We start from the raw sequence: 25517 nt of genomic DNA, 5'->3' as shown, positions 1-25517 counted from the left end.
GTGCTCTCCTCCGTGCCTGCTAATTGTGTAATTGCTATGTTTTCACCCCAAAGAAAATATTTCACTGATACCATGAAAACTCTCCTTTTCCCAGCCACCCAGAACTTCTGGTTTACGGAGGTGCTTTATTGTCCAACACGTGTTTAAATTCTAAGTTATTATTCTATGTTATTTAAAATTACATTTAGCTTAAGTGGTAACACTAGCTTTGTCAGAAAATACATTTTAGTTCTCAAAGTAACACAACTAGCCTTCTCACTGATTTCCCCAGTTCCACAAATGGAGTGAAGTGTATATGAGAAATCATCCATTTTATTCAAACCCCCTGGAAGTTTAGGATACGATTCTAACTAGACAAACAAACTGTTAGAAAAATATATATCCCCCAAAGTCAATGGCATGTTCTTATAAACACACTGTAAGTAATAAAAACTTAAAATTATCTAAAAGGTATTGGAATAATAGAAGTTGAGTCTCCACTGAAGAACTTCTATGTGCATTTATTTTTTATAAGAATGTCTTCAGTGGGGGGTCTCTCTATCTTAATGTCTCTCTGTTTTAATGGAATTAGTAGGAGTTGAATGTATTTACATAAATGCATATCACTCCAGGAGTTCACAAAACTCTGATTGAGGTTAGATATTTGAATTATGCATACAAAAATCAGACAGACACAAGCACAGCTTCTTCCTCTCTCAGATATGATTGAAACTGGCCAGCAAGTTCAAAAAAGTATTAGAAATGGACTGCAATGCATGACAATAAAAACTGAATTTCCCCATGAAGCCTGTTATGAAGTCCTGCTGGAACTTGAAGGGGAAAGCTGTAGAGAAGGAAAGGCATTCTGGACCCTACTATAGTGCAGATGAGCTGAAATAAAGGGAATAAAAAGACAGTGCCAATTGAGTAAAGAGAAAGGCCACAGAAGTATTTAAAAAAACTGTTCACTCCAGGAGACATCTCAAGGTGGCATTACTCTGAATGGCAAGGAAGTTTTGCTGAAATAAGACATTTCTGAAATTCAGAAGTATCAAATGCCATTGCTCAGTTACCAAGCGACAGGTAGAATGATAAATCGATGGTTTGAAGTGTATGTCAGACGCTGCCCAGGTATCAGTCAACTTCAAGAAGCCTTCTGTAAGCGCAGACATAAAAGAAAACCTAGAAAAGAATAATCTTGCATTTACCTGTAGCCATTTAGTAATGATACTTCAATACATTTTTACACTGCATTAAAGCTATTAAATTTGACTTTGATCTCCTTGACAAGTTTATCTTAAAAGAATGAGGTCCTTCATGTCAGTACTCATCTGGGTGACTGCAAAGGAGCTGATAAATTGCTCTTTATTTAGGAATTTTATTAAAGAATTTCACTTTTAAATTGTATCGTTAGAGAAAAAAAGGATATTCTTAGCAATTTTACATGCAAGTGTATCAATTAGTCAGTATAAAAAATAAAGTCAGTGTATCAAGGAGAAAATAGGTACAAAGGTGTATTTCAATGTGGGATTGTGCCAATCCCAGGCCCTACATATGAACAGGTTTTCATACATATCCGTTGAACTTATTGCTGCAAAGAACCTGAACTGCAAAAAAAAGTATTGACTTAAGATATGCAAACTGTAAACAATTATCATGCTGTATATAATTCATGCAGTACTTTTAATTTAAATACAATTAATCTTTCAGTAATTACATAATTTATCTATTACTAGGATCTCATGTTATACTTACGCAAAGGACCTAAAATCTTCTGATGCAGCTATACAGAATAAAAGTGTTAATGAATTATCAAACATTATCAATCTGAACTGTTAGAAAAGTGATGCAAATTAGCTTAGAGGTAAATTCACAAGTCAAAAAAAGCTCCAATAATAAAACTATTAAAAATGTTTACATTTTTTATAATGTTTAATCTTATCTAATACCACCAAAGAAGGATTAACAGTTTTAATATCAGTTTTAAGGCTTGTAAACCCCAATATTCTTAGTATTTACAGCCTTTGATTAGCAGTGCTTCATTTCAGAAAGCAAACTTTTCACTCACAGGCTTTTTAAAGTATCTGATTTTTCTTCCATTTTATATTTAACTGCAGGAGAATTCTTGTTCTTAAACTTACATGTGTTCAGTCTTTTCTTCCTTTCTTCCCAAGATGTTAAGATTGTTAATACTGTAGTGATAAAGTCCATTTGATTTTGTGCAGGCTCAACAGTCTCCCAAGTCCATTTGCTGTGTTGTTTGATAAATGAGGAAATTCAATGAAGTGTGAGTAGGTTAACTAGTGATAGATCAAATTATATCCAGTAAGTAATAAGAAAAATGCGTTAACAGTGGGGAGAAGGACTTTTGGCTCAGAAAAGAAAATTGAGGCTAAAACCAACTAAACCCATCTAAGCTGCTTTTTTTTTTCATGGTGACAGAAACATTTATAACTATCCCCTCTGACAAATGTCTTAAGTCTACCTGAAATAAAGGTCTCTTCTAAAGCTTTATAAAAAGCACCTAAGAAGAGCAAGTGGGAGCTCAGCTCTCTCTTGTGTAAAATAATTGAGTTCAACTCAGTGGAGAGCTCATAGTGCTTGTGAAGTACTTTGCATGAAAGTATTACCAGTCTTATAAAGTACTTCCAAGCAATATGAACTTAGTTCATAGTTCACTTTATTTCTTTACAAGTTTATATCTCTTTACCAGAGATATAAATGTTGGTGAAAGTATCTAATGTTTTTGAGCCCAGCTTCCATTATTTCTTCATGTCTGAACAAAAACTTCTGTATCTCTCCTTGCATAGATTCATGTAATTTATTGGCCAACAGCAGACACTAAAGCCTCACCGCTGATTCTCAGAACACTTCTCCTTACCACACAGAAATTATCACTCTATATGTGAGTGTTCTGGCATTAGCCTTAGATGTGCCACGTGGTAAATACACAGAAGGTATTTTGCTGGTGTTTAACATTTTGTTTTCAAATCAAGTACCTATAGTACCCACCTGTGTACCATCATCTGCTTCCACACAGCTGCAAAGCTCTAAATAAGAAAGTTTTCCCTATCATTCACATTTGGAATAATGCTACTATGTGCTGCTAAATACAGGAGAGTGATCATCAGGGCTTACATTACAATTTGAGAGGCCAAGAAAGCTCCAGTCCAGTTGCAACTCAGTGGTCAGTACTTTGCTGCAAGGGATTAAAGCAACCACTGTGGAAAGGGGAATGAGAAAGGAAGTTTCAAAGCTGTTAGCCATGATCAATAGGTGTGGTTCACACAGTTTGCACCAGGAGATAGGCTGCAGCAGTTCTGGTTTCTTCAGTAAATCTACAGTTACTATGAGGCACATCCAAAGAAATTAACTCAGAAGAGACTATTTCACCAGTCAGTGCTGGAATTATAAGATCTGGTATGTGATTTCATTGTAATCTGAGTCAGAAATCACATTTTTGGGACTGAAGTTATACCAGCTCCTTGTGAAATAAGACCACACTGTAATGCTCCAACAGTTCTCTCAGTCACTTCTCATGGACCTGTTCTTCAGCATCAGCAGTTAGTGCTGATGACAGCCAGTACTGCATGGATGGATATGAATCTAGAATAGGAAAAAAAGAAACGGGGCAAAATGTGGGACATAACCCTAAGCCAGAGACCCAGAGGTCCTTTTAATATTTCTAGCTGGAAAATGAGGGTATTTTTAATAGTTTTATCAAGGGAGTTTTACCTTTTGAAACCCAGTAATTATACCAAGCATACATTGGAGTCAGAAAATACTGTGTTACAGGTTAGAAGACATACTAAGCAATCATAGGTTTCTTTGTTCTCTTGGGTTAATAAGACACAGAATATTTACAATAAAGTACATATTCTTTTCATAATTTTTTACAAGACAGATACTAAAATAACTTTGTACCAGATCCTACTCTAGTATCTAGAGCCAGTCCCTGACAATGTGAAACCACATATAGAAAGGAATAATGACTTAAAAGTTGTTAGGCAACAAAACAGTCTAAAACCTATGTAATGCCTTACTTCTTGTTTAAAAAGTATCACTGGGTTGAATGCAAAGGTTACTGTGATATGTTTTGGCAAAGATTCTCAAAGTAGATGCTTGAGATTATTTTGTACATTTGTTCACGTCTAGAGACAAGGAAAGATTTTTAGCTTATTTCTCCCAGGGCTGTTGATTCAAAGATTCTGTAAAAGAATATTTGTTATAAATTTTCAGGGCTATTTTTCAATCTCAGTTTTTTCAATTTTGAGTTTTTGTCTTGATATTTTAGAAGCTGCTCTTCTTAGGCCCTTCCTTAGATTGCCAGCATTATTTCTCACCTTCTGATTTGTGTTGCACAAAAAGCTTTATAAGGCTTATATTGGTTGTTTGTCTTTTCTTGCCATAAAACCTAGTAGTCACAAGGACTAATTTTCCTTCAAGTTTTGGTGTAGCTATGAAAAAAACAGCACTTAAGGAAGTTATAAGACTTGGCCTTTTAAAATAACATCTAAAATAATAGAGACAAGTTTCAAATGAAAGACACTAAAATTCAGTTCTCTCTGAGCTGCTTTCAGGGCAAGACTCAAGCTGAAGAGCGGATATGACTGCTAAGGCCCAAATCAGCCAGAGGTGCAAGTTAAAGTAACTTCAGGACTGCTCTAGCTGTTTGGTGAAGGTTGGTATTATGCCGTGTTGCCATCTAGGGATCAAGAGAGTGCAGTACCCAGGGGCATTGTCCAACACATTCAGGGCCTGCAAAATCATGGTTCTATTTTGTATAGACCTCAACTCTTTTAATTCAAGGATTACTTTAGACAGCAGCCACATCTGCCTTTCTTCCTCCTACTCTCGTATTATACAAAGAAGGAGTTGGGACCAAGGCTGGCCCAAAAATATGTTGTCAGTTTAGGGAACATCGTTAGTTACAGTTTGGGAATGATAATCTCTGTACTCAAGAACAAATGAGAATCCTTCAGAGTTAGACTGAAATAGGACACTACTATTTATTTCCCTCTCTGTAACTTGAAGCTCTGAACATAACATTAACCCACACTTTAGGTTTGCTGATCTGCCAAATACAGTTTTAAAATTCTAGTAGGCTGTAAGTCGTATCTTTTCAACAGAAGAGAAAGACAAAAAAGTACAGGCAGAGTGTTGTAAATGGTAAAAAACAGAAAACTCCTACAGGGAAAGAACAGAAGATGTGCTGTACCTGTGGAGTGGGGAGAAAAAGAGCAGCGAAGGTCATGACAGGAAAAGTAAAATAAAGGGCCATGCAAAAGATGAGAAGAATATCAAAGCTTCATACAACAGCATGTGGGGCACATGGCAGCCCTGGGAGGGACTAAGAACACAAAGAGAGTCTGGCTGGAAACAGAGGGATGTGAGGCACTGTTGGAGAGATAAGGGACATTCACATCATCTGGTGGATAACAAGTGGTGGAAAAAGTACCAAAGAGCCTGGGTACCTCTGGAATTGGAAAAGGCCTGGAAGATTTCTGAGATAAATAAATATGAAACTTGGCTGAGTGAGCTGGGGAGATGTGATCAGTGCTCTGCATGAACACTGAGCACACTGAAGCAGGCCAGCTTAAAGAAACTTTGCCAGGGTACAGTCAGGACTACAGACAGGATCACAGTAGAAGTAATCCAAGATTAAAAACCAGTGGATGAACTAGTCTGAAGAGCAAGATAAGACTGTGGTTTATTGCAAGACCAAAAGCAAAAAAGGAAAGGAGTCTCTAGTATGAAGTATGGTAGTGGAGCATGTCATAAAATCACAGAATAATCCAGATCAGAGGGTGTTGTCAAAAGATCATCTGGTCCAGTCTTTCATGGGAAAGGGAACCTATGTCAGATTATCTATCACCCTGTACACTCACATCTTGAGAACCTCCAGTGATGAGGACTCTACCACATCCCTGAAGAGGTCGTTGCAGTGAATGTTTGTTCTTACTGTAAAAAATTTCTTTCTTATATCCCAATGAAACCTCTCCTGGTACAACTCCTACCTGGAGCCCCTTGCCTTCTCCATGTGGCTCCTTGTGAAGAGAGAACTTCCATCCTCTTTGTAGCCACCTTTTAAATACTGGAATACTGTGATGAGGTTGGCCTGAGCTTTTTCTTCTCCAGAAATAAAAAAGCTCCAGCTCTTTGATCATCTTTGTGTCCCTCCTTTGGACCCTCTCTAGTCTGTCCATGTGTTTCTTGACTTGTGGTGACTGGAACCAGACACAGGACTCCAGCTGTGGCCCAACAAGCATTGTGTAGAATGGGAGGATCACATCACTCTCTCTGTCAATAACATTCCTAAAATTGCAGCCTAGGATTCGATTTGCTTTTCTTGCTGCAGTGGTGCACTGCTGACTCATGTCAGGTCAAAATAGACAGACTTGTCAAGGAGCAGAAATAAAAATTTAGGAGTGTGTCATAGCCCAGATGTCCACTGAATAGTGAAGGACAGCTATTGTCTAAGGCTGGCTTGGGGACAATGTTAAATGTCTGGACAGTTCTTGTTGGTGGGCCTTGCTAGGCCCTCAGTCACTGAAGAGACACTGCAGGCAGACCCTCACAGGTTTTTCTTGGACAAACAAAAGTAGTCAGGTGCACGACCTTCTCGTGGTGTGTATTTCAGTGCACACTCAGGTCTCGTCTATAAAAGATTCAGTTGCAGTGAGGACCTACTCAGTGCAAATGACAAAAATAAGAGTGTTTTGAATACAAGAAACTTCAGTTCCTAAAGAACATGTACTAGGATAGGCACCTTTGGGACAGTCAACATCTTGTCATTTGCTCACCTTAAAAAAATCTTGTCACCAAATACAGCTGCAAATAACTTCAAAACTATAAATGACTGAGACTAATGCAGAAATTTTCAAACTGAACTACTAGCTCTTCCAGGTTTCAATAGTATTCCATCACAACTAGTTAGACTCTGTTGTCAGAAAACATGTATTCTTAAAAATATACGCTTTAGTTCTCAGGGAGTAAGAAAATATAAGTTAAAACATTTTAGGAAAACAAAATCAGGAGAAATATTAATGATTATTTATAAGATAAAGGTCAAAGTTCTGTTACCACAAAAGAAATCCCATGTCAGTTTTTAAAATTAAGAGAAATCTGAGATGAAATAAGCAGCTACGAGAATAAAGCAAATATTCATAAACAGTTAAGTTCCGTTTCACCCATGTGGACTGTTAACAACACCTTTTTTCAGTTGGCAAACTGTGTGGTTAAGGTAAAACAAAAGGGTTTTTTTCTGCCCCATACCAGACTGTGAAGCACACTTCTATAAGGTTTAATGATCTATATTACAAGTGTAGCTCATCACTTGCAGATGTGCCATTTACAAACCACTGGGAAACATTTGCATTAGGAGTTTGTTGTAGCAGCCTTAGCCCTGGATGCTGTGTGTACTCTCCACCTTTGCTCAAACCAAAAGGGCTCTGGCAATGATTTGTGGAAATGTACTGTGTAAATAAGGTATTGTGATCCAGTTGGCAATATGTGTACTAGATCTAGTCTGTAGGATATTTCCTTTCAGTCTGATATTTTTTCTTTCTGGCAACTACAGAACATTTTTTTGACAGAAGAGAAAAGCCCTTCCTGCCCCTTGTTAAGAGATGCTGCTACCATTGGTCCCTACGAGTTGAAGGAGCAGGGCAAGGAGCACATTTCTGGCTGTACATGAGCAGCACAGGAACAAATGTTACTGTTGTCTCTGCAGCACATTTAGGGAGGGCAAAATTGAGGCCAGTGTAACATGAGATACACAAGACACTGCATGAAAAGGCTGCATCCCAGCAGCATGGTATGTTTACTAATGTGTACTTTCTCCCACTGATTGATTACATTTCTAATCAACAAGCAAATTAAATTTGGTGAACAATTAAGTTTTTTTTAACATTAATAAAAAGGCTAATGGTAAACACATTGTTTAGACTTTAAAATAGGGAAACTGCCAATAAATATATACTGTAAGTCAGAATCTTTAGAGAACCAATAAGGATCTTAAAAATCAAAGAATATTTGATCAGCAAAATTAGGGATACAAGAAAGAATTTAAGAATAACTAGGTAAAAAATAGGTCACAAGTATTGTATTTGTCCCTGAGTGCTTTGAAATATTACAGCTGATAATAATAATGCAGAAGAGCAGACCTGTCAGATAGGCAATTTCATATTTGAGAATATGATGGATGCTCTAATAATACCAGAGGGTGTATTGGAACTACTTTGTTTTCCAACAGCAATTAATAATGGTCTGAGAAAACAGCCACTGTATTCCAGTATCTTAAAATAATTAATGTGTTATTATTTGCATCCTGGAATTTCAGATGAAATGACCAATTAATGCCTTGAGCCTCCTGACCAGAGTTTATGTTGCTTGATTCTCGTTCCTCAGTGAAGATGCACAGTGAAATAGATTTATCTATAAAAAGGCTAAACTTAATGAAAAACTGGGAAGATAAATTAAAGCTTTTATGGCTGCAGTTCATAGTCTTGCTGGAATTGTAAAGAACTTTGGTTCAGACATCTTAGACCTACATATCCTCAAATCTGTATGCAAATGTAGGCTTTTCTTAAGTTCCCCTTGATATCCTCTTTCTATGCTCATCAAGCTTTTGCTGATTAAACTTTAATTCCATTCAGTATGTCACCAGCATCAGAACATTTCAGAAAAGAAAACTGACTTGTGACAGCGCTGCCTTTGCCACACAGATGGTGCATTTGTTTGCAGCAGCAGTAGAAGTGAACACCAAGGGTGACTCTGAACAGTTCTGAGATGTTTTCAACAGTGGCCCTTTATTCTAAATGACAAATGTGAATTCAGAAGAAAAACAGATAAAATCTGCTGAACACATAAACCAGTCAACAGGCAAGTCAGTGGAACACAGATGGACTGCAGCCATTTTTCACCTTATCTGAATCCATGGCATTTCAGCTGAAATTTCCTACGTACAATAAATCAGATGGGAAAATGGCCTCCAATAGTAGCTCATCTAATAAAATCCATGAGAGACCCCCTTAATTATCAGCAGATGAAAATACGAGAAAACAACAGAGTGTATTTAGTAAAGTAGAAGCATCAGTTGCGTGTTCCCTTGTTTTGGCACAGCACACTGTAAACAATTCAGCAGCAGCAGTAACAGGTGTATCTTACAGTCAGGAGCTGTGCTCGCACAAGAACCATTGTGGGCATAGAAGAGGAATGCAGGCAAGTGAAAAAGACACTTTAATAGTTACTTGAGCTTGCAAACATATTTGTGAGCATTGATTCAGGGTCAATTTTAATACATGGATGAGGATACCGTGTTTGGATTTAAAGGCACTGAATACCCTTCCACCTGGAATTCCAAGACCTGGACCAAAGCTGATGTGTTTCTCTTTCATATATTTCTCTTTCATGCTCTCTCAGCACATAATGTGGGCAGTACATAGAACAATCCCAGTCAAGTAGTTGCTGAGGTTAAAAGAAAGGTTTCACTGTGGGCTTTTCTTTTTTTTCAGACTTTTTTCTGACTTTATTCTGAAATAACACCCAGTATTTCTTCACCAGCTTTAACCAATTAAACATATACAACTAAAAGACCAGATTTTTTTTAAATCCATCTGTGCCAACATGGTGGGGCTAAAGTTTTCCTTCAATAAGTATATTACCATATTGGACTTTTCATATGGAAACAGATTTAATTCTGAAAGGAAGGCACATTTTGAGTCCTACAACCATTCAACAGAAGATATTTTCCAAGACTGAAGAAGATTGTTAATGCATAAAAAGAAGTAGGTTGTGAGTTGATCAATCTGTGCAGGAGATCTGAGCAAGTACTTTCTGACCATCATACAAAGATACAACAGAAATAATGGAAGGGGGAAGAAGTTATCCTCCAAGATGTGTGGCATATGTTGGCAGCCAACAGCAACAGATGTTTTGGAGGCTTATTTCTGGTTTTTATTTACAAAAGACTCACAACTCTCATACATTTTTGTAACAAATTGGGTTTTTTCCCCTATATTTATTTAGTTCTTTTTCCACAGTTTTTGTCACTGAAAATCATCCCCAAACCACCAGAACTGTCACTGACAGGACTTCTGAGGTGAAAAGGGTGAACGACATATCAACTTGTGACAACACTGTAATTTAAATCTATTTGGCATAGTCATGAAGCATTTGAAGATGGGGTTGCACCACAAGGAAACAAAGTCAGCAGTACAACTTCACTGTCTGAAGCAAAGAATAACACTCTTCAAAGCAAGATTAATAAGAAAAGGAATCCTTACTGATGCTCACAGTGCTGCAGAATTTGAATGAGAGGAAAACAGTGGTGAACGGGTTACTGGTAAAAGGTAACTTGGATCAGCTTATTAGTGTGGGCCCAAGTAGGGCAGAGAGGGGATATCAGTGCTCAGGCAAAAGTTAAATCCTGAGATAAACACTGAGTCCTACTGAGAGAAGCAGTGAGAAGATATGACCAAAAAGGTGTTACTGTAAATGATACAGAAATTAAAGGGATGGTTTGCTGAACAGGGGTACCTGTAATGGTAATGCAGCAAGACAGTAAATGAGATTTTGAGATATACATAAAAAATACAGGGAGTTACTTTAATATGTGACAAGTAGTGTAACTGCTGTTGGCACATTGTGCCTATTTCTGATATCCCTGGTACATGGAGAACAAAGATTGCTGATAAACTGAAGAAGCACTACAATCAGTAAGACCCCTAACAAAGAATAACATTTTGTGAGTCTTATATACTCAAACAAAACCAGGACATGGACAGAGAGATGGAAACAGGAGGTTTAAGAAGTTACGAAGTCTGTGATTTAAAGTTAAATTTCAAGTAATCACTGTAACAATTTAGTGGAGATGTTGTGGATTTTTTTTACCACTATACATTTTCAGTCCAGACTGCATGCTTTTTAAAAACATTTGACCTGGGTCAAACAAGAATTAAGCTAGGGAAGTCTGTGGCCTCCTTTATAATACAGTCAGGCATCAATGATCTATTGTTATACTATAATTTATGAATTTTCCAAATTACAGCAAATCATTCTTTTTGATTCTTCAATACCAATTATGCAGCTATGTGAACATTATCTATTGAATAAAAATGCAAACTATTTATATATTTGGTGATCTTTCAAGCAAAAAGCATTCAATGCCATTTTAATGAAAGAAAACAAATTATCATTTACATATGAGTTGCAAAAGCACTTTGATATCCTTCAACTCTTGCTATCTACCTAATGATTTACTGACTTAACAGGACTGGTAATTCACTTCCTAAAGACATCAAGAAAACATTGTCAAAAGAAGATCAGTGTAATTTGTTTATTACAAGTGTAGAGACAGAGAGCTACTTGGAAAATATGGCAATAGAGTTATATCTTTACAGGCAAGATAAAGATTAATAAAAATGAAAGATAGAGGATAATAAAAGCAATTATACTGCAAGGAAAAATGTAAAAACTTATTTCCACTAATTTCAGTAAGAAGCTGTTATTTGAATGCTATCAGGTTTTAACCACTTTTTTTTTTTATTATTAGTCTACATCCTAAAATATAGTTAGTTTGTTTCTTTGCTCCTATACAGATATTGTATTTCCCTGTTTTTGAACAAAATCTCATGACAGATGTTCACACCAAGCATTGGACAAAACTTCTAAAAAAGAAAATAAAGGAGTGCAGAATGGATGATGGTGCTCTTTGGCATTACTCTGAACTGTAAGAAATTTGGGGAATTTTGACATTGAGTCAAGTGAGGGTTATTCTTAAAGCATGAGAACATATTGTTCAGCTTTTCTTGGAACACTTATTCAGCTTTAAAAAAAAAAAAAAAAAAGGCCACAATGTGTATTTCAATCCCTATGTCAACTCTTAATATTTAGCATTTTATACACACTATTTTCAGCTAAAACTGACCAAATATGAGAGAAAATTACCCTGGTTTAAACAGTTACCATCTATCAGCTTATCTACAGAACTAGTAAGCTTCAAATCTGAAGGACACTTCATTCAGTTTAGTTCAGCCTGTAACAAAAGAATCCAGTCAAATTCTTTCACATTTGCCACACCACAATAATTCCACAGATGCTCACCAAGGCTTAGCTCATTTGAGGTTATTTACTGTACAGTGTTTAACCCCAAGTTATTGCATGGCCAGCCAACATACTTAAGATCCTTGTCGTAAATACAAAGTTATCTAAGGTATTTTGTGCAAAAGAATTACAAAGAACTTGAAAATATGTGCCTGCTACTGCTGCAATGCCACTACAAAATGTGGAAAATAAAGAAAAAAGTCTTTAAAAACCTACAGCAACATAATAATGTGCTGAGAGAGCTATGAGACCATACTCTGCCTCCAATGCATGGTTTTTCTCTCCTGGCTGTAGCTGTGCCCTAAAGTGGAGCCCTTCCGCCCCCTCCACCAAGCATCTGAGGGCTCTGGCAGACCTGTGCTAGTGTAAGATATACAGTAAGCCGTGGGATACTGCAGGTTCTCCAAAACCAGGTGACAAGAGGAGGAACCTTCCCAGTGTGTGTGGTCATTCTGGTCCCAATTTTCCTGTGTGCTTATCCACTCGTATTAACAACTTCGAGGTGACGCTTTAGTAATCAGGTGTTCATATAATTAACACTACCACCAGGAGCAGTCCTTATGAATTCACTAAATGCAGGTTAGGAGGGAGGTGCAGATACTCTGCACGTAGCCCCCAAAGTCATGGTTAAGAAGAACACTTTTAAAAAGCATGGTGCATCTCTTTAGGCCCTCATAATGTGAACTACTGTCTACCATTTTTTTTCCCTAGGGCTTGTTAACTGCTAGCAGACCTGGCTCATGATCTTTCCACCATGCCTTTTGGATCCCTTCATTGCCTCTCTTGTAACAAACATAAGCTTTTGTATCTGTATTTTCAATGCTCTCAATAGCCTGCTTCCCCCTTATCTATTTTCTGTCACTATAAAAAAAAATTAATGACAATTTGATTAGGCTTCTGTAGTTCACCTGCTGCTTTTTCAAACATCTTTGTGCTTTCTTCCATGCTGCTCTTCTTGTTGAGTTTTCTTTCAACAGCCACAAAACCGATTAATTTTCTTCATCAAATCCCACCTCATGTCTTCTTTGCCATGAAGTACACACAGAAACAAGAGTTCTGCTGATGGTGTGTTGCAAACTGTGCCTTACTGGCTGATCAATACAGTCTCATTGTTTCCCTCATCTGTCTGTAGCCATCTGCTGTCTTTTGTCTTATACTTTTGAGCTCTTAGGGCAGGAATTATCTTTTTGCCCTATATTTCTATACAATATATCACCATAATCATAGTCCAGGATTAAGGCTGCTAGATAACATGTTAATACAAATAAATTATAACAATGGCAAAATTTGCCATTCAAACTTCTTTGCTTTTTTTTTTTTTTTTTAATCTAAGGCTTAGAAATATGAGGTGGTTCAGGAGAAACATCACCAATTTCACTGCTTTTTCAGTGGCTCTGAAAAAGGTTTAGAACAGCAGTAGTTGGGAATATTAATTCTTGTAATACAGGGCTGGATCAGGCTCAGCAGGTCTGACAGCCTGTCTCCTTTGTAACTCCTCCTAAAGGCAGGAAAAGGACTCTCACGGGAAATGAATCAGGCCCTCCGGAGCCCATGAGGCAGCGTCCAAGAGGAGCTGTGCTATTGCCTGGCAAGATTGGTGGATCAGATAGAGGACCACATATCAACATCTTTGTCATAATCTCTAACATAAATATGCTTTATTTTCCTGTTTATTTTCATTTTAAGGTGAATATAAAAAAAAAAAGTTAAAGGTCTGAAGCACTAAACAGGGTCACAATAAGAAAATCCAAGATTATTTCCATAGAAATCATGGTTAAGGCAGACTACAGTGAACCACAGATGCAAAATCATAAATATTACAAAACGTGTATTTGTGTGCAAGAGGCCTAAATTTCAGTTATCTCTGAGAATCCTCACTGCAGGGGCCTCTCTGTGCCTAAATGCTCACTTATGAAACTGTGATATGTTGGAGGGGGGGGGGTAATTTTATCTTGTGCTGAACAGCGAACGTGTTAGGATTTGCCCGTGTTTTCAGAGCCCAGCTACAGCAGTGACTACCTGACTCAGCTCGCAAACTAGAGCCACAGCATCAAATTTCCCAACCCACTTAATTTGAAAGCCTGCCAAGATAGGTGAAAGACCTTATAAATATGTAAAGCAGGAAGTTCAAATTACACAGTGATGTAAATTCCCAGTGATTGATGCCCTTTTAAAAACAATAAAAATCCTCGAGAAAGTACAATGTTGGTAAATGTGCTTCCCTCCCGCTGCTGTCTGACGGTGCCGTGCGGAGTTTGGCTGATGTATTGTACTTTTCGTGCGGATTTTATTTTGGATTTCTACCACTTCCTGGAGGCCAGGGGGAGGCACAGTGGGAGGAACCAAAAAACTCGGTGCCACAGCCATTTTGTTTGTGGGCAGCATGGTAGAATTCTGTCAGTCAGTATAAGGAGGGGTTTTTAAAACAGTATTTATGGAAAAACTATTCCTGCCGTAACGGATGTATCTGTTGAATTTAGTGTTAATTTAGTTCTTTCACAAGGTAGGTATTCATAATTGTAAGTAAATTCAGTATTTGTTGGGATTCCAGCCTCCCCACTTTCCAGGAATCATGGATTTTGTTCCAGGCATGACTGGCTCTTTCGGATGCTGCGAGGCTGCCGGAGTGCGGCGGGCGGGGGTGCGGGGGTGCCGCGGGGGGCCGAGGATGCGCCGGGCGGCACAAACTTGCTGCGGGGTTCGGAGTGGGGGCGGGGGCGGGGGGAGGGACGGAGGGAAAACGACGAAGTCTCGGAATTATTTTCTCCAGCTGTCTTTCTTTATTAATTCTCAAGAGGCGGCTGCTCTCTCTCTCTCTCTCTCTCTCTCTCCGAGGGGGGAGGATGAGGCGGGGGGTTGCGCGGGGCGAGCCGTAGTTTTGCAGTGTCACCGAAAACCAGCGCTAGACTTTGGTCCTGTGTGTTCCAGAGGCGGGTGTAAAATGGCACACTGCATTTTTCCAGGCGGCGGCGGAGCGGGGGGAGCGGGCGGGGGCGCCGCTGCCCGCGGAGCCCATCGAGCCGCCGCCGGCCCCGGCAAAGTTGTGACCCCGCAGGCACCGGGTCCCCCGCCCCGGCTGCGGCCGCCGCCGGCATCGCCCGCCGACCCTCGGGAAGCCGCCTCCTTCCTCAGCCGGCGATCCTGGCGGGGTGACGAGGAGGGAGAGGAAAAATAAAAGCAGAGAGAAGAAAAAAAAAAAAAAAAAGAAAGAAAGAAAAGTCTCACTTTCTGCATTTGCGAAATATTTTAAGGATGTTCGGGGAGCCCTTTGCAGCATGGAGATGGCTGGTTGTAGGAGAGCGAGTATGCAGTCCATATTGTTACAGCCCTTTTGCAAGGGCTGCCTTCTCCCAAGGTAAGTTTGTGGTTTTAACCAAAAATATTCGTTTCTGCGGGTTTTTGGCTTGTGTTAGTGCTGTGGGGGGTTTTCGTTGTGTTGATGAACAAAACGTAGCCTTGTATTTTTCATAGCTTTGATCTCATGTGTATCCCACCCAACGGTGTCTCCTTAATAGCGACAATTACTGAAGTCAGTTTTTTTTCCTCTTTAAAATTTTATACACGCGAAGCTTAACAACAATTTAACTTCAATTTAAGACTGTAAGAACTCAAATATTTTCCAGATGGACTTGGTTTGGTTGGGGTTTTTTTGGGGTTCTAGCTTTTTGTTGGGGGGGGAGAGAGGGGGGGCGGGGAATTCTTTGCCGAGTAATAAACGGATCCAGGACCAAATATGTGACTGTCTTTATAAATATAATGCAGCTCTCGTGTGTTAGGAAGAATATTATGTTGCTGCTGTATGGTCTGGTGGTGGCTAAAAGAGTTTACAATAGCATTTGTGATGGCTCTTGATGGATTACTTTGGTCTAAAGTATGAGGGAAAACTGCCCTTGGTGTGGTGAAGGTGGAGATGGACACAACAGGGTTTATATTAAGTTATGTCTCTTAATAAACAGTGACCTTTTTATTTACAAATTAGCTCTCTTCTGGTAATTAGCTTAAAGCATTAGTTATATAAAGGTTCTTATTTCCCCACACTTCATTTAGATGTCTTGGTGTGGGGTTGTTTGCTCTTTTTTGGCGGGGTGTGTGTGAGTGGTTTGTTTGTTCTTTCTTCCTCCAAGAAGGTACATTTGGGAGACATTTTGTAATTTTTGGCATTTTTCTAGGCTCTTTCCTATTTTTTTTCTTTTTTTTTTCTTTTTTTTTTTTTCACCCGGTGGGAGATCTTTTTTGTTTTGCATTGCTCTGTGCTGGTGGCGCTGTGGGGCTCCGAAACAATTCGTGTCCCTGGCTCTAAAGGGGGAGGGGGCTGGAGGGGGGAGGAGAAAGGTGGGGCACGGTTTGATCTATTGTATCTTTTTCTTTTCTCTGTATCAAAAGTAACCTCAGATTAGTTAGGAAGACGATGAAATTGTATCTCTGGAAAATTGTAGTGTCGCATGAACTATGGCCCGGCACAGGCATGACCTCACCCTTTCGTTGGTTTGTGTAATGAAGCTGATCCTTAATTTTATTTTTTTTCCCAATCCAATCGTTTTCCTCAGTGATGAGATTTTCGGCCCCACCCCCAAAATGATTTTACACTGGCTGCAGATGAAAGGTTTTTAAGTGATTTTTTTGCAGCCAATATGGAAGGCTGTGGCACACACTTATTGTGCAACTAGTCCATTGTTTGCTTGTTGTGAAGTTAAAGGTTCCATTCACCGGTGGTTAATCAAGCCCAGAGGTTCCCCTTGCTCCTGTGCTTGCATATGCAAATCTCCTCTGGAGGTCTGTAGGAGTATGGATTGTGTTTGAAGGTGGGATTGTAAAGAAGGTAGTCTTTACCTAAGGTAGTCCTTCGGATTGAAAGAGGATTCACCTGAGGTGGGTGGGTTTTTTCTTTCCCGTTGCTAAGTGGGGCATGCGTTTTACATGTATTTATAAATAGATATATGTTAATGTGTGTTGTTTTCTTTTGTCACAACCTACAGATCACCTCGGTTCTAAGTGCAAAAGGATTAGAAGGCTTTCTGCTAACATCCATATTAGGTGTAAGAAAACAGAAGTGATTCATGTTCTAAGATGGGTGGGAAGACATAGTCAAGCCTATGATCAGAGCATATATTGGAAACTCAACAGGTTCAGGAATAAATTTAACATTAAATTTAACACATTTTTAAGGAATCAATGTGCCTGTTATTTTTGAGTGATAAAAGCTGACAATTTTAGAGGCTTTTGCATCTATTTTACATTTCAGTATCTTCATTATTTTAAAAGAATAAATTTGACAAATAATAGACTGCTTGAAACAGGCTTTAAACTATTCATGAATGTTTAAATCTTCCAAAATGAGTTTAATTTTTTTTAAAAAGTTTGCTCATAAAAATAATTAGTTTTATGGAAACTGATATGCAACTTACACAGATCTCTACAATGGTCTCTTAATATGTTATCTTTCCTTTAAAGAAGGTAAATTTTACTTCTGTCTTAGCTAAAATACATCTTGCAACCTTCTTCCAGTAACTAACATTTATATCAGTCAGCTTTCATCATCTGCTGTCAGACAACATCTGCTTTTATGGTTTCTTGGCTGGAGAGAGAGTCCTGGTGGCCTGTGACAGTGCAACATGACCATCACATCTTTGGTGTCCTGGTACAAATCTTAGGTCTTGAGGACAAGTATCAAGATATGAACTCTCTTCAAAAGTGTGGTTTTTGGCTATCTTCCATCTCTGAGACCTGATCACTAGGTCAAAGGTTGGCATTTTGGGCATGGTTTATTCCAATGGAAATAGTGCCAGTTGTTGTTGAATCTATTAGAATAGTTATCAGTCTTAGAGCATCACTATTATTTAATTCTGTTATTTAATTCTGATACAACTTTTCTTTTTTTACATCATATAGACCAATGTTCAGTTTGCTCATCCATGGACAACAGTACTGAGCAAATGATAAACTGAGGTACTTACTGAAGGTAATTTCATGCTTCTGCTCCTCTTGTCATCCTGGACCATGAAAGTGATGATTTCTTGTGACTGCAGACTCTGCACATAGGCCATGAATGAACTGATTGCCAGTGATCTTGCTGCTCAGAATCAGTTCTAGCTCACTGATGTCAGCAAGAACATGAATGCTGACTAGCAACTTGCTTCTCACTTGCTCTTCTTTCTCCCCTTTAGTTGGGGCTACTCTTTAAGTTTGGTTATGGTTTTGTAGCTTTGAAGTTGCATCTGACGAAAGTGTCTGTTCTCACTCCTATCAAGAAGTCACAAGGTGAGAAGAGTGAAGTGCTGATCTTTTGCAATTCAGCAGTTTCCTCACTTCTCCTTCCTTTTTGAGCCATTGTTGAACAAGAAATAGTTCCCAGCAGATGCGCTGCCAATAAGGAATAAGATTAAATTAGTTAAGATTTTTCATCCTCTCAAAGCTAAATAGCAACTTATTTACCTCCTGCATCTTCTGCAGAAATGCCTAGAAGAGTCATGACTGGGGGGTGGCTCTGTATTTATTGTGTGTTTTCCCCACCCTGCTCCTTCTGAAATGTGGAATGCCAGGACCTAAAGCAGAAGAACTTTTTTTTTTTATTTTGTGTTTCTTAATTTTCTCCCTTATATCCCTCCCTTTCTAAGATGGCAAAAGTAATGTATTTTTCTCCTAATACAGTATTCCTTTGTAACTCTATAAAGACTCCAGACACCTTTCAAAGAATATTTGGCTCTCTTGGCTTAAAACTATTTGAAACACAGCATCCTTCTGTAAACCTGTCTTTTCCAAGAGCTTAACTCAGCCTGACTGGCCAAAATGTACTTTGTGCCTTCATGACATTCCTCTTACCAATATTACTAGTGTTATATGCTCAGGTAAAAACAGCCACAGTCTAAAAGAGTCATAGCAGTGCAGATGTGTAGATCCCAGGCAGATGTAACCAACTTCCAAAGCTAACCAATAATAATGTGAAGACAGTTCCCCAGAAGTGTGCTGTTGGTGCAGAAAAGCACTGTTTGGGACTCAGTTCAAACAAAAGCTGTACCTCCTGCTGCATTCACTCCTAGGTCATTGTGTTCTCTAGTTTCCTAAGCTGATAACATACCCTGGTGCCTGGGACTCCTGTCTGTTCCCTTTTGAGGGTTCTAAATTATTCATTGTCTTTGATTCAACAAGGCTTAGGGGGTGGTGGTGGTGGTGGTGATCTTTGTTTGACACATTATGACATAGCCTTGTTTCACCTTTCTTACTTCCTGACTTTGCTAGCTTAGTTCTCCACATCAAACTTGTCAGTGTCAACTTACAGCAATGAATAATTATTTTAAAACTTACTTCAAGGATCACCTCTTTCCCACCTGTGAACAAAGGACAATATATTACATGCCTTCTTCAGACTCTCATCTTCTAGAAAGTTAGGTCCCTCCACACCTCTTCCAGAGTGGTATTTGTGTGACTTGCCAGTGTTACAAAACAATGTGCTTTACCTCCTATATGCCAGAGGAACGATGTGCTGTGACTAGGACATCCATCCACCTTTTAGCGTTTTTCATATTTTTCCTCTCTTATCAAATAGCTCAAGAAGTTAATTCATGTTGTAGTGAAGAGACAATCGTAGATTTTAAATGCTTTAGTAAATATACTGGGTGAGGAATGTCAGTGCTTTGAAAGAGAATATCTAGCTGTTGTGAGCAACAAAATATGCCTTGGGACACATGTGACCACGTACCAATGGCTTCAGGTCCCATGGGCTTCTTTAAACTCTTTGCTAAGTCACATTTCCAGTATATCATGTTACCACTGGACTGTCCAGAGCAAGATAATACCAGTACTACAAATTTCCTTAATAGGAAAGTTTGCTCATCAATTCTCTACTGATAATAGCCAGAGTCTAAAATTGGTAGTAAGAAGAGTACTTAAAAAGTAAGCATGTTTGCTAAAAATTATTCTTTCTGCTTATCTGCCAGTATAAACAATGGAGAGATGGGAACTGCCAAATATCATGTGAGTCCTAGTCTTAACTGGTTGTCTGGGGAGTTGGGATGCTGTTATGGAGCTCCTGCATGGTAAATGCTGAGAGCCATACAATACCACACAATAGAAAACAACAGCTGCAATGTCTATTGCTTTGAGCACCAGTGAAACCAGTAAAAGCTCTAAACATAGTTCATGGGAATTCAGACTTGGAGCAGATGATTTAAAATGGAGGGATGCTAACTTTTCATCTTCTGTTGTTGAAGACAACCTTGTTAGGGAAAGAAAAAAGGAGGAGTTAGTTTTTGCAATGCTTTGAGTACTGGGATTCCCAGAGGAAGAGGGAAAGGAGCGGGCTGGATCTCATCCCTGCTCCCAGGACTACCTCATGGATTTTACTCAGTAATGTTTAAATGTGAAATGTAGGAAGCCTGAGGAACAGTGAGCAGACTTGCTCCTCCCAGAGCAATCTTCTTTTTGTCAGGTTCAGTTCTGGATTAATCTGGGACCTGTGCTTACAAGTGCATGGTTAGATGGGTAGGCAATGGCCCTGTGTTAAGGTGGTGTTAACTTGCACTTCACTGCATTAACAGTCAGCTGTGCTGCTGAGTAAATTGGAATCCCTGTATCATAAACACTTCATGTAGAACCTCTTTCACCTGCCTTTAGATGAGCATTGTTAAAACTGTAATTCTAGCCATTGAGAATAACCAGGACAAATAAATCACAGCTTTAAAAAAAACAACAAAAGGACACCAACTAATCAAACATCAAAACAACCAAAAAAGCTAAATTTTTGATTTCTGCAGTGATATAAATCTTATTTTAAACTTCACTGAGTATCCTGATCAGGTGTCCATCTTCCTCTTATGACTAGTCCTCATCTAATCAGATAAATCCCATGCCCCTGTGTTTGTTAATACTGACCTGTGCATCATTTAGGTGATGAAAAGTTAGCTCTTAATCCTCACTTCCCTTCAGAGCTTTAAGAAACTTGCTAAATGGAAGCAAGACCTCCCTGGCCTCACAGGGGTATGTGTCTTGGATATTCCTTAACACAAGTAAGAGTGAGCTTTCCATGTTTGTTCAAACTGGCTAAAAAATCAGGTGACTAAGATCTGGGCCTTTCGGCATTACAGGCATCCCTAAGGTCCTGTATCTATTTACTAAAGAATCTTGGTGCTGCCACAAGCTGATGACTAAAAGGATAACTTCTTGAAATGATCCTTTTATCTGACAGATTTTCATCTGTAATGCCAGGCATAGACAGGGCATGTTACCTGGATGTATTTGTTCAGAGTTTTTCCTCAGGAAAATTTAAAATTTAATTTAATTTAAAATGTTAGTATGCAGAGCACTTTTGTTATTTGTGATGGTCTCAAAGGTATCCGTACAAGACAGAATATCATGATGACTTCAGACAACATGACTGTATATTCACAATTCAGAAAAGTGCCACAATCAGCATTTTTCAAGGAGAAGACATGCTGGATAACAGGTGAAAAAAAATACATCTAATGACTCTTCATATACTCTTCTGTTTAGCCCATATCCATTTATAATCACAGAATGAATGAAGATTCTGTAAGAAAGTATTCTGATTTCTTTTGTCATCTCTGAATCTATTTCCAAACTAAAAATTGGATATTGCAGGAATCTGTGGGAATTGAAAGCTCTAGTCAAGAAGACTTCCAGATGAGCTACTTTAATGTGAGAAACTGTTTTCCTTCCCATCTTACATGTTCTCCCTTTTTTTTAAATTAGGTCATGTCCTTTTGTGATAACAACCTTCTTGAGTTGCTTATAAATCAGATGAAGTTCAGCGGAACTTGGCACTTGTGACCAGTAGCAGGCTTGTGCACAGAGCCCCGTATTAATGACAGGGCTCTGTCATCTTCTCTTGCTCAGACAGGCAGAATGTCAAACAGCTGTAAAACTGACACACTGCTCAGTAAAAGAGTGAGAGTGGAGTGTCTTTATCAGACAGGGCGAGGGGCTGAAAGTCTTACCTGCTTGTACTCTTGAGTGAATTGAGAAAACCACTTTCCTTTTGGCTGAGTTTCTCAGGTTGCCCTTACAGAAGATTTGGGGATTTCACTGGGTGGGGTGAGAAGAAAATGCCAATTATATCACAGCAGCCTGGGTTTCCCACCTGCATTACGACAGAGAAGACAACCTAATATGATGTCTCTGTTTTTCTTCTCAGGGTGACTTCAAGTTTTCATCTAAACAAAAACACTTTCCCTCTCAACATCTGCCCAACTTCCACAAGTTTTTTGCATTTTCTAAATGTTCAAAAACCTCAGAAAATATATTTTCTTCAGGTTAACACTGTTAAGAGTTTTACACTTTTTATGCCTCTGATGCTATCATTTAAAGATATATGTACATCAAAACAGTCTTATCTAATCAGATTTATGTTCAGATCTAGCCTCCTCTGCTGGATATTTATAGTCAAACTCAATTCATTAAGTTTTGGGGTTTTTTCCACTAATACAGCATTATTAATTTATGCTTTCTGAAGTGTATATATAAATGTTTGGTTATAAATATGATCGTTATTAGTTTGTATCCTAGAAGACAAACAATATCTTTAGGAACATTCACTTATGCTTAATTCAGAAGTATAAATCGAACTGCAGTGTGAAAAAAAAAAATCCACTTCTAAAATTGAAAGAATATTTGTGTTCTTGCAAACTTTTGAAATCCAAAAGCTGAGTTATTTGTAGTTTTTTAATTTCTTTGGAGAAATGTATTTTCCTTAAGTAAAGATGGTATAGCCTATATTGGGTACTTAATAAAACAATTGTATTAATTTGATCTGAAATTCAGAATTCACTCGCACTGTAGGTATGTAGGTAGGTCTCACTAACATTAAAAAAAAAAAAAATCACTAAACATATGTGTTGGGAAATGCCTCTTTATTTCAAGATGCAAGTATACTTTCCTGCCCCAAAAGACTTCTGAAGCCTGGCTAATTCCTGTCCAGGTATAAGTCAGTGTTTTCCTCAGTTGTCTGAGGCAAACAGAGACACTACTTTTGTTGTGATTCAGGAACTGCAATTTAAAATGATTGGCTTTATATAGTAACCTTATTTAACATAAGCAACGTAGTTCTGAAGTTCTGAAAATACTTGATTGTACCAACCAGAAGCTCTGGAGCACTTGAAAAAATTTTTCATAGATTGACTTGCAAGACAGGATTTCTATCTTGGGAGTGTAAGGTAAAAAATTAAGACATTAGAGCATATGTCTTTCCCTGAATTGAGTTTGCTGCATATTTGCATTTACATAGAGCAGTGCAACTAACAGCTTAGAAGTAAACTTTCTAAAGTTGTGCAAAGGTACGTAGCTTGTCCCCAGTTTACCCCTTTACCCTGGGTTGGGGTGCGAGCACTGTGGCAGCCTAAGGTACTGGTGTGGTGTGTGTTTGTGGTGAGGGATTTTTTTGTTTGTTTTTAGCTTAATGGTCAGTTGAAGGATTCGGGACAGTGGGCATTCCCATGTACAACCATGATTTCTCTACTTCTGTTTTCCTTTTTTAGCCTTTCACCTTATCCTGTGCAGAATATCAAAGTAATCTATGATTCATGAATTAGCAGTTGTGTTCACAAGAGAAGGTGCGGCTTTTTTTTTTTTTTTGGGTGTGGGTTTGCTTGCTTTTTTCTGTTTGATTAGTTGTGGGGGTTTTTGCAAGAAAACCATAAGGTTTTTTGCCCTTCTGCTGGCTCTTCTGCTGGAAATAATACAGAATCATATGATTAAATTCACTTGACTCAGGAATTATTCATGTGTTATAATCTGATATTTGCAGAAGTCCATACCTAAGTAAGAGGTGCCTAGCCAGTCTGTCCAGCTCAAATGATGTTTACCTAATAAATTGTGATTTTAATATTATTATTGTTTTGTATGTCAGAACACAAAATGTTTTGGATAAAGATTTTAAAAAAAAAAAAAAACAAACCCAGAACATAAAGTCAGACTTTTTTTTTTTTTTGCCCCTTCATCTTATTACTTAATCCTAAAAGATTATTTTGTGAAATCAGTTGCTGATGAAGATGACTAAACCAAGAATTCAAGGTGTGTCTAGCAGAGTATTTTAGAGGGATTACACATTATAGCATAAAACCGTAAAGGAGAAACTCATAAATCACTTTTAACCTTTACAATTCTTAGGATTTCTGAATCCATTAAAACTTAAACAGGGAAATAGATATTTCAATACAGAGGAGTCTCTGCATAATTTGTGTCTTTACCACTGCTGTATTTAAGAGAATAACTGCTTCCAATATAATGTGTTTTCCCTAGACACATAAAAACTCGAGTCTCTGGAACAAGCCATATAAAGGAAGCTCATTCCTTTCTGACAGTACAGAAAAACTTCCCTCAGACCCTCTGTGCTTTCAGATACATTTTAGGCAAGAAAAAGGCAAAATGGGCTCTATCTATCCAGGTAATGCTGGGACAAATGTTGAGTTATGTAAAATAATAATCCTAAGTTGTTCATTCCTCTTGCACTTTCTGATCCTCCAGTATAGGTATTGCCTCCACTATCTCTAAGAGCTTAGCTATCGCTGGAAAAGTAGGAATCTGGCTATAGCTTTTGCTCTCTTTACTTTATCTCTTCTCTGTAAGAGAATTGCTGGCTAGTGACTTTTCCTTCTCTTTTAGATATGGCTCAGTGGCATATCCAAAAAGTTGAGGTTCAGCTTAGTTTCCCTGAGGTTGCTGGACTCAACTTTTGAGTATATATGACAGAAAACATATCCCCAGAGAAGATTACACCATTAAATTGGCATCTAGATCCTTTCACCTGTGGAAAAAAACACTGCCTGTTATATATGTACTTGGAATTATAAAACCCCACCCATACAGAGTGATACGTAATCAGTCTGAAAGCAAATAAGAACTCCTTCATTTATAGCCTAGGTCAAGCACGAGTCTTGTAGGCAAAAGTTCTAAAATACAGCATATGACAGTGTTACTATTTTGGGTGTGTATTACATTGCATATACAGTTGTATCATTTTCAAATCCTTTTTGCACAGCTTTTATCGTTCAGACAGTTGTATTCTGCAGCTTTCACAAACTGGATCACGTGAAGAAAGAGGGTGGTGGCTCTAAACTGCAGATAGTGGGGAAATATAAATTCTAACATGGATCTTTCCCAGTGGCTTTTCTTCTGATGTGTGCAGTTAGGCTTTTCTCTGAGCTGCTAATGTATCTGATGGGATTCCCACCTGGTACTCAGCGCAGCTCCATAAGCAGCGGTGCCGATACCAGTGAGGGTACGATACCAGCAGTGCCGATACCAGCTACGGAGGAGAAAGAGCGGGTGGCAGAGCAGGGACAGGGACCAGTGTCTTAAACCAGCACTGTTACCAAAGGCAACACAGCACAAAGTGAGAGCCTGAGAAATGACAGAACTCCAGTTCATTTCAGCCTGTCTTGGTTTTGTTGGCATTATCTTCTGCAAAATACTGTTGCCTTGGG

At 38.5% G+C, this 25517-nt stretch overlaps 2 protein-coding genes across 5 annotated transcripts in view; one reads left to right on the top strand and one right to left on the bottom strand.

Moving 5' to 3' along the window:
* Window positions 1-1081: 1081 nt before the first annotated feature.
* LOC126635322 (cuticle collagen 2-like) overlaps window positions 1082-25517 on the bottom strand; it is a 29035-nt gene continuing 4599 nt past the window's right edge. Inside the window, exons 2-4 of one of the 4 annotated variants that reach the window (XR_007627673.1) lie at window positions 22035-22177; window positions 18039-18444; window positions 1082-1161 (exon numbers count right to left, since the gene is read on the bottom strand). Coding sequence is in view for 2 of the 4 variants with exons in the window: in XM_050306399.1 (XP_050162356.1) it covers window positions 14971-15225; window positions 18039-18128 (345 nt within the window). In the remaining 2 variants the exon portion in view is untranslated. Of the gene's footprint in view, window positions 1162-14935; window positions 15226-17486; window positions 18445-22034; window positions 22609-25517 lie in introns of those variants that run through there. The other 3 variants (XM_050306399.1, XM_050306391.1, XR_007627672.1) reach the window with 3 other exon arrangements.
* The window catches only part of EPC1 (enhancer of polycomb homolog 1), a 64459-nt gene continuing 53368 nt past the window's right edge, over window positions 14427-25517 (top strand). Inside the window, exons 1-2 of the mRNA XM_050306375.1 lie at window positions 14427-14587; window positions 15336-15439. The gene's annotated coding sequence lies outside the window, so the exon portion shown is untranslated. The remainder of the gene's footprint in view (window positions 14588-15335; window positions 15440-25517) is intronic.

The sequence above is a fragment of the Myiozetetes cayanensis genome, unplaced genomic scaffold, assembly GCF_022539395.1.
Source record: "Myiozetetes cayanensis isolate MyiCay16 unplaced genomic scaffold, myiCay2020 scf1, whole genome shotgun sequence".
In the NCBI taxonomy this organism is placed as follows: Eukaryota; Metazoa; Chordata; class Aves; order Passeriformes; family Tyrannidae; genus Myiozetetes; species Myiozetetes cayanensis.
This window is presented reverse-complemented; position numbering and strand designations above follow the sequence as displayed.